The sequence below is a fragment of the Haemorhous mexicanus genome, chromosome 1 (assembly GCF_027477595.1).
Source record: "Haemorhous mexicanus isolate bHaeMex1 chromosome 1, bHaeMex1.pri, whole genome shotgun sequence".
In the NCBI taxonomy this organism is placed as follows: domain Eukaryota; kingdom Metazoa; phylum Chordata; class Aves; order Passeriformes; family Fringillidae; genus Haemorhous; species Haemorhous mexicanus.
In genome coordinates this window covers 39,203,831-39,213,480 of record NC_082341.1, presented here as the reverse complement: position 1 = coordinate 39,213,480, position 9,650 = coordinate 39,203,831, and the positions used below count along the sequence as shown (strand labels likewise).

Genomic DNA, 9,650 nt, shown 5'->3' with positions numbered 1-9,650 from the left:
CCATAATAATGCAAAACTATCTAGTCTTCCCTGCCCGGAATCATAACTACCTGAACAAACACCAGCTCCAGAAGAAGCTTGCTGGATGATTTCCTCCACATTCACCACCCTCCTGCTCACTCTCTCCTGGAGTCTGAGTTCTTTAAATCAACTTATTTTAATATAATTTGCAGAGGGTATTGTTGAATTTTATATTTTGCCTTTTATATTGCATGCAATCCAGATTCTCATTCATTGTAGTGCCACTATTAACATAAGGTAAGAGATTTGTTGGTATTTTCCCTGACAGCAAACTCCCATACTCTGTCTTGCTTGTATTCTTTCACATTTTCACTTTGCTAATATATCATTTTACTTTCACACTTATTATTCATTAATCTGTTCTGGGCTGCATTGTTCTGTATGAACACAGCTTCTGAAATAGTCTTAATCATTCTCCAACACATGATTCTCCAATCATTTTTCACAACAGCCTCTTTAACTTTCTATTCAGTAAAGACAGCAAAGGCAAAAATTATGCTGTTCAATATCAGCATTCAGACCATTTGTGTAAATAATGATATTTTAGGGTACAGCTCAGCCTCATGATAGCCCTTTAGTAAGCTCATTTCAGAATGAAATTTACTTAGAAATGCAGCTACTTTTTATGTCACTTACTTTAAATCTAGTTTAAGTGGAGTTACTTTGCCTCCACTTACACAGGTCAAAGGCTAAGACTGGCAATTTCAAAAAGAACACTGGTGAAAATTCTTTTAATGAACTAACCCACCAAGGGGAATATCAAACTTCACTCACATGTGTGCTATCAATCAAGCCACTATTTGGCTAGGATGCTTGGCTGGTGCCAGAAGGAGTAGACAAAGTCCTTTAATTTTTCTTTGCATCAATATGTTAGCTTTAGGTATAGTTTATTGTTCCTGTTCTCTCAGATTTATTTCTTGTAGACAATTTTTTTCCCTAAAAGAAGCCTTGTTTGACAAATTTTGCTAGTTCTACTTTTCCACTTTGGCAGAAAAAACAGATACTTCCCGAGACACTTATTCCTTTCTGTTTAACTATTTTTAAAATCTTCAGTGCCATACTCGAACATCTATCTTACTATGCTTGTACAAGATTTCAGAACTCAACAGGTCATGCATGACCTACTAATTCTATCCCCGTGCCACATGGAAGATGTACAAGCCATGCTGTATGCATCCTTCAATGTTAGCTCATGGCCAATGAGGAAACACAACAAAAGGAAATGAATAAAGACGAAAAGAAAATGAGCCAGTGCCAGAAATCTTATTATTGTCTGTCTATATTACTGTCCCCTGAATATCACTTCTGTGGAAGAATTATGATATTTGAGACAACTCACCATGAGGAAAAAGGCAGAACTCTATATGGAGTAGGTAACAAAGGGGATCTCAGTCATAAACCTTGTATTACCATGCAGTTATTTTGTCAGGTGTGGCATCCAAGCTCGTTAGCCAGCCTCTCTTTTGTACAGAAGATTCCAAACAATTTCTTTGTCACATGCATAGAAAAATCTTTTCTAACATAGTTTAACCATGTCACCTACTCTAGTCAAGAACAAAAACTTCTTCATCGCACAAAGAATAGATCTTTTTTTATTTTTATTAAAATGAGTAAAAGAAGTTCCCTCTTTCTAAAATAATTACTGGTGTAAATGCCAGGGTGAATAAAGTTCCTATGTATCAAATGAGCAACTCTCAAAGCTGAGGAAATATTACAGAACACACAAGAGATGGCAGTACAGAAAATCATAATTGGTGCAGTTTTTTCACACCATTGACAGCGTAAGTTAAACACTTGCAAAGCACAAAGTAGCATTAGTGCCACCAAAGCCAAATGAATTTGTGAGTGCTATACGCCGTTTGTCAGTTTTCCACTCCTGAGCTGTCAATGGAACATAATTGAGATCAAACTCTGCCTCTGTTTTCTGTAAGTTTAGAGTAGGTGGCAAAATCCCATGGTAGCAGGACAGTGCAGTAAAAGCTGCTTCAATAGCTCCTGCAGCCCCCAAAAGATGTCCTGTTGCTCCTTTTGTTGAGGAAACTGCAATATTTCGTGAGTGATCTTTAAAAAGTCTCTTGATTGCTTGATTCTCAGCAGCATCTCCTAGAGGTGTAGAAGTGGCATGTGCATTGACATATGTTACATCTTCAGGTTTGATCCCAGAATCCTTTATTGCTGCAGACATGCACCTAAGGAAAAGAAGACAACAGAATGCTGATTTGCCCAAAGTATTTCTGTCAAATGTACAAACCAAAAGAAAAAGTATAGCTTGTTTTAAAATGCTTATCAAGTGTAAAAATCTGCTTTAGCAGAGATGTAACTGACAAGAGGTTAACTCATCTAACTAAGCACATTAACATCTACATTAGGTACCAGAGGAAGACAATAAAAGTGAGGCCCACTATAAAATCAGACTTGCTGTTGAAAATTCCACAGCTAGGAAAAATACAAAGAAGAAGAAAAGAAGATATGAAAATCAGTCTCTACAGACTACCTTAATGTATCAAACACCCTTTTCACTGTAAAATTTGAAAATATATGAGAAATAACTACCGATATTATTGCAAAAATTTAGATGTGCACTCCCCAACAAAAATACTGAGAAATGAAAGAAAAAAAATCTGCACATGAGCTTCTTTTGCATGCTGTCCAGAGACTAGAAAACGTCAAGGAGATAGCACAAATCCCTGTATTTCATATTGTAATGAAATTTACTGAAAGTCACACTCTTCAACCCCTGGCATGGTATGTTTCGTTTGACTCCTGATGACTTGTACACTGTGACTGCCTCTTTAAAACATGCTTTTTAATTGAAACTGTGGAAGGATCAACACAGCTCTACACTGCGATTTCTCATTGATTTCCCTCCAAGAAGATTATTCAGATCTCTCTCCTTGCACATAGCAACAAAGCACCTCTGAGCAAAAGACCACTGACTCTTTTGAAATTTATGAAGAAAAAGGAAATAAAAGGAAGCTCAAAAACAGACAGCACAGGCTTCTGGACAAATTTAAATGTCTCTACTACAGCCTCCTACCCTTAGAAGCATCCAGCTTAGCTTAGGGTGGAGGCCACTGACACTCACTGTCACTAAATAGTGAGCCAATATTCAGGCAAAAGAGATTACTGATAACTATGAGATATATTAATTTAGTTAAATACATTATCTGCAATGAACCTATTCACTTAAGGAGATACCAGATTACTTGTGTGGGACATTCTTTATATCCACAATTCTGAGTCTGGCTTTGCCTCTCCTTTCCTGCTGGTTTATTCCAACATATGTATTGGCCTCCAACAGAAGCAGTTATTAGAAGATGGCAAAAAATATATTCCTCTGAATTTTTTTGATGTGGCAAATAAAATTCCTACAGGAAAGTGAGATAAGCACATACATTCCAGATTTAATCCATATATCAGTGCAGACACAAATTACTGGCTTGAAGACAGTATTAAAATGTATTATCTTATCTCAAGGGTGGAAATGCTCAACACTTTGGAGATACCCAGATTAACTTTCAACTCTTCCTATTGTGAATTTAACTTATATTCTACTGCAATCATAAAACAGACAAAAATTCTATTATAATATATTGCCATATCATCTCAAGGGTAAACAAGACTGAAAATATGAGATAAGACACTCCTGATTACTCATCTCACACCTAAGTCTACAGAACAATTAAATATGAATCAAGGAGCATCGATGGAAACACGGTATATTTACAGTTCTAGAAAAATATGTTAACCTTATAAACATGCAAACACAGCTTTACAATGCCATGCAGAAGTTTGATCTATTTGTGCAGTGATATATTGAATTTTGGTACTAAATATTCACATACATTCAGAACAAGGCAAACTAAATCTTTACTAAGGATTCCAATGCCAGCAATAGTAGTCAGCCTACACGAAGTTCTCCAATTTACACATGTAATTTAGCTGACAATTTAATTAAGTCAATGATAATGATTAGATGAGTATCATCTACTTGTGAACTAGTTTTGATGAGATAAACACTGATGAACCTTTACCACCTCCCTAAACAGTACTAAAGTGTATTTCTGCTATGCTCCTTCACCAACCCTCTCAGCTGCATCTGAATGAAGTACTGAATATTCTAACAAACTAAATCTTCTAAGTGCTCTACAGATTTCATCACCTGAGATTCCTTGCAACATGCTTTTGCAGGGGGGTGAGGGTCTATCTTCTCGATGGAAAAAGATTCTGTCTCACCACAAACATTTAAAAAGAGGTTTCCATTGAGACTTATTTATATGAACAGCTATATGCACCAAAGGAAAAATGTTTTCACGCAGAGGAAGCGTTCATAACTCTGTGGAAAAAAGTTGATTCTACTGAGAATTGGCCTTCACCCTCCTACTAAATAAGAGATCAGGGCATGATGTTACCAGAAGCTCTTTCATTTTTCAGATTTTTAAGCTTTTGTAATATTAATTCAAGACTGATCATCCCTTCTCTGTAAAAAATACACAATGACAGAAACAAATGTACCCACTACAATTAACATATGAAGTAGCTATTACAATCAACATAGAGTTCTTACCTGAATGCACCATCTCCCTCGGGATTAGGTGCTGTTATGTGGCAAGCATCACCGGACAGTCCATAACCCAAAACTTCCGCATAGATCCTAGCACCTCTTTGCACAGCATGTCCATGCTCTTCCAAGACCAGCACAGCAGCACCCTCTCCCATTACAAACCCCTCCCTCTGCGAATCAAAGGGTCGACACGCTGTTTTAGGGCTCGAGTTAAAACTCGTGCTGAGGGCCCGGGCCCTTGCGAATCCAGCCAAAGACAAAGGACTAATGCAAGCTTCAGTCCCTCCAGCCAACATGACATCAGCATCACCAGCAGCAATGAATCTAAAGGAGTCTCCAACTGCATGTGCACCTGTGGTACAAGCGGTCGACACAGCGTGATTCGGCCCTTTCAGTTGGTATTTAATGCTGATATGGCCTGCTGCCATATTGACCAAAATCTTGGGAACAAAAAAAGGGCTGACCTTATTGTAACCCTTTGTTTTAAATAAGGCAGCTGTGTCAGAAATTTCTTCCAGTGGAACCATTCCCATCCCAATTGCCACACCGGCCGTTAAGCGGTCCTGTTCAGACTGGGGAGACCAGCCAGAGTCCTTCATTGCAAGCTCTGCTGCACCGATGGCCATCACGGTGGCAGAACTCATGGATTTGATCTCTGACTTCGACACAAAGTTTTCTTCACTGAACTCACCCTCCTTGTTTCCCCTTGGCACACACGCAGCCACTCTACATGGGATGTCTGCATATTCATCCCCATCTAGTGATATAATCCCACTGCCTCCTTCCAGAAGGTGCTTCCACACAAACTGAGTCCCCACACCAAGAGGGGACACTAAGCCAATACCTGTAACAACTACTTTCCTTCGACATGCAGGCAGTGACTTGCTGAAAGCCCTTCTGTGGTTTTGTAAATGTAGATTTAAATTCAGACTCCGGAGATGAAGATTTGCAATCTTTAACAGATCCTGTGAGCATTGTGAGAACATGGTGGCAATAATCAAGCACGTTCCTGTAAATGGAGCGGGATGGAGGGGGTGGGGAAAGACAAACACAACAATAAAGCAGACAATGTGGAAAACATTCCAAGAACATTAAATTAATAACCTGCTTTTTACTTGACAGCCTGTTTACAACTCTGAAGAAATGGATATAGTTTCTGTGTCTGTAACGAGGAATAGTATGAGTTATGGCAGATAATGGCAAAGAAACGTTCACTTTGGGAATGCCTCTAGTGGGCTCCTCTAGCTTAAGCTGCTGATGAATATGACTTTGCACCACTGTGGACTGTGAAGCACTCTCTGGTTTTGCTGCAAAATTTTCCTGAGAGCTTTAACCACCTGGAGGCAGAAACAATGAGCATTAACAGCTTCACTCTTCTAAGGGAAAGTGTGTTCACTGGAAAGTGTATGTCCCACCAAGTTGAGGATATTGTCATCTCAACCTTCATGTCTGGCAGAACAGTCTAGAAACCTCAAACAGGAGACAATAAACTTGTCCTGGTTCTGCTACTAATGTAATTACACATCTAGGACAAGACTCCTTCTCTTTCCACCTCCACCTATGCTTTATCAGCCTTGGGTTATTACACCGTCAGGGGACAGTATCTCAAGTAGCTGGAGCAAGATGCAGAGTACAGCAGCACCTCTGTTGAAGGCAGCACCACCAGACCCCTCATCACAAGAGGCATAGCAAGTGATGGCAGAAGGCCTCTGCTGAGAACAAGTACTTGAGGAAGGACCAGAGGACTATGCCAAGAAGTGATGGTGCTGTACTGTGCCAGAGTCCAGAGAAAGTCTAAATGCACACATCTGATATGCTGGAGCAGGGCAGAGGCTGCAGAACAGCTCTGCCTACACCTACAAAACAGGCTTCAACAGGTTGCCTGCTTTTTTCCTTGTCCAAAGAGCAACTTGGCATCACCAGCTCTTTGGTAAGATGGGGAGAGCTGTATGAAGACCATAAGGGGCTGATGGTGACTCCTGCTAAAATACCCTGACCTGTGGCAGCACAAGTGCACAGCAGTGTTAGTAAAAAATGTCATGGAACCACAGAAAGGCTGGGTTTGAAGGGACCTTAAAGATCATCCCATTCCAACAATCCCTGCTATGGGCATGGACACCTTTCACTAGACCAGGCAGCAGAGACCAGCATCCAGCCTGGCCAAGAACACTCAGGATAGGGAGTAAAAATAGTAAACAATCACATATTATATTTTATACATATTATATGCAAATATTAAATTTAATTATTTAAAAAGTTTTTTTAAAGAAGACTCTTTTTAATACTGACCCAAATTTGCCATTTCAGTTTTTTAAGCCACTTAGCCTGGACTCTATAAAAGAGGTAGTGTGTGTGCACATATGTATAAAAATATATATGATAATATATTATATACTATAAAATGCAAGTTACATATATAAATAATATTTTATATATAATATACAATATAAAACACATCTGTAGTCATATTATATGCATATTTATACAGTATAATGTGTTACATATGTTCTGTAGGTACACTAGATGATACATATTGTATACCATATACAATATGTAAGATAATGTACTTTATACATATTATTAGACATGCGCATAACAATGTATAACACATTTTATCAGTGTGTATATATATATCTATATCCATATGCACATATAACTGCAGAGCTCTGTAAGGCAGCTCGTCCCGCAGCCTCACGCAGCCTTTACTGAAATGCCGTCAGCCGGCGCCGAGCCGTCCTGTCCGACCCAACGACGCCCGATACCTGCTGTGCGGGAAAGCCAGGCGCAGGACAATTTCCCCCGGGAACAAGCGCTACCGAACACCCCCAAGGTGTTTCAAGGGCAATGACTACTTTTAATGCGTAAATCAAGAGCCAAACCCCGGCTCCACCACACTTCCCAGCGCCGCCATTGCCGGCCGGGCCCGCCCCGCTGGAGGCGGTGTCCCCCCGGCCCGTGCTAAAACCCCCGCCTCCCTCCGCCAGCCCTCAGGGGTACCTCCGCCGGCCGCGCTCCCCCCCGCCCGGCGATGGTTCGCTCTGCCTCGCTCTCCCGTTTCGACGGCGCGAGGCCGCACCACTCCACAGGAAAGGGGGGCAAAAAGGAGGTGTGCGGGTACGGGCGGCCCACGGCGCTTCCTCCCGCCCGGCCCCGCCCCGCGGGCGCCGGTGTGGGCGGGCGGGGCTGCGTGAGCGTGTGGATAGCTCTGAGACCGGGAAAAGGCGATGAATTTATTTCCTTCCCAAGCCACGTGTTTCTATCACGCCAAGGAGGAGTTACAAAAAAAAACAAACAAACAAAAAAAAAAACCACCAAAAAAACAAAACAAAACAAAACAAAAAAAAACCACAAAAAACCCCCAAAAAACCAAAAACAAAAAAAAACTCCACAAAAAACAAATCTAAAAGCCTTCAAACAAACACTCCGCTAGAGTAATAGGCAAGACTTTATCCCGGACAGACTTCCATGGCAGAGCATAAAATGTTTGTCAAAGTCTCATCAACAGAGACATGAATTAGTTACATTGTGAGTTTACTTGTTAGGTGATACCTTTATATAATTTCAGTAAACAGCAATAAGAAAACCGAAATGAATTTGCCCCCATACAATAAGGTCTATTAGCTGCAAACACAGCTACCTAAAAATACAAACTGTAGCACAGTAATGAGGCACATACTGTAGGAAAAAGGAAAAAAACAAGCCAGAAAGGGGATAAATGCAATACTTAATAAAGGAAAAAAAATAAACATGTACACTTTTCTTTAAAATGAAGAGTCTGTTTTTAATTTAGAAATAAAATTCCTTGGGCATTTCATATGTTAGCGATTTGTTGGAAGTTGGCACTTGGTTTTCTAAATTTTTCATACTGCTTGCCTATGAGCATTTCCAAAGCATTGTTTACAAATGCCATACTGAGATGCATGATGTATTTATATGCATACATGTATAGCAATTTAGTTAATCTTTGTATTTCCTAAGGCAGAAGGCAGCCAACATTGAGACTCACATGTCTACTTGAAACACATGGAAAGGAAATTAAAAGCTGAAGTAGCAGCCAAGGAATATGGCATCATCTTAAAATAAAATTTTATTACTTTGGCACCAGTTCCTGAGGGCCAAAATAGTAACACTTTAACTATGTTAGTAGAAATAATAAATGTAATCTCAGCAAAATTGAAGTGCTCTGCATTAAATCTCAGCCTTTGTGAAGGATATGTACCACCATCTTAAAAAGTCACAGAAGCTGAGCAGTGACCTGTCAGAAGCAGGCAGCAGAGCCATAGTGTAATATCACCAACAAAATCAGTAGGCACCTTGAATTTTAAAGATCTCTCTGGCTTGGAACTCTTTAAATCTGCATTCTTAATAAAGCAAATCTCCACAGGCCTTTGTGCCCAAGGTTCCTCATCACAGTTCTTTCAGTGCAGCACAAACCAGACGTCTAGAAGAAGACCAGGGGGGGTTTTTGCCTCTCTGGGACAGACTGTGGGTAGTGCAGGGCAGATGTCGCGGTGGGGGCGAGTCACTGCAGTGACATTCCTGCTCAGGCAGCCCTGGTGATCTGGAGGTGTGGCATCCTCAGTACTGTTAAACCAGGGCAGTAGGAAAGGGGATTTATGTCCTTAATGACGTTACTGCCTGCCAAGGGGCTCTTGAGGTTGCAAAAATATGGAATAGGTAAATATTGTCTTAAGAAATTATGTTCTTTGATCTTTGTATACTTTCAAGCCCAATCGACGAGAAAAGAGATGTAATCAAGCTCTAAGTTATGTCCAGGTATTAGAAAGACAAATTGTTTGTTGGCAGAATGCTTTTTTAGGGCTCCACGTGTTTCAGTGAAATCACACCTCAAAGAGGTGGAGGTTTACAAAGCTTGGGAAGAAGGATGTACCAGTGGGCAGAAAGAATGAGGAATTTATTGGACACAAGGATATTTGGCAGAAGACGCCAGAGAAGGAAGAAACTAGCAAAGCCAACTCAGCAGCAGTGCTGGGATCAGCCCTGACTGGATAAAAGGTAATTCTGGCACGGGAACTTTGCAACCTGTGCAAAAAATGAGCATGTG

General features: G+C 40.4%; 1 protein-coding gene across 2 annotated transcripts; it reads right to left on the bottom strand.

The window, feature by feature from the left end:
* Nucleotides 1-1,602: 1,602 nt before the first annotated feature.
* OXSM (3-oxoacyl-ACP synthase, mitochondrial) lies at nt 1,603-7,765 on the bottom strand. 2 transcript variants are annotated; one of them, XM_059846508.1, is made up of 3 exons: nt 7,583-7,765; nt 4,589-5,594; nt 1,603-2,210 (listed from the first exon to the last, which is right to left on the bottom strand). In XM_059846508.1, the coding sequence occupies exons 2-3, from the start codon at nt 5,569-5,571 to the stop codon at nt 1,808-1,810; spliced, it is 1,386 nt and encodes a 461-aa protein (XP_059702491.1). In that variant the 5' UTR covers nt 5,572-5,594; nt 7,583-7,765; the 3' UTR covers nt 1,603-1,807. The 2 variants fall into 2 exon arrangements, with proteins under 2 accessions (XP_059702491.1, XP_059702481.1); XM_059846498.1 differs by lacking the exon at nt 7,583-7,765 and adding an exon at nt 7,348-7,528.
* Between the last annotated feature and the right edge of the window lie 1,885 nt (nt 7,766-9,650).

Excerpts from the sequence above, each read along its gene's own strand:
- OXSM (XM_059846508.1), bottom strand. The coding sequence starts at position 5,571 with ATGTTCTCACAATGCTCACAGGATCTGTTAAAGATTGCAAATCTTCAT. Across the intron at positions 2,211-4,588 it reads GAGGGAGATGGTGCATTCAG|GTGCATGTCTGCAGCAATAA; the intron begins GTAAGAACTCTA and ends TCTTTTCCTTAG.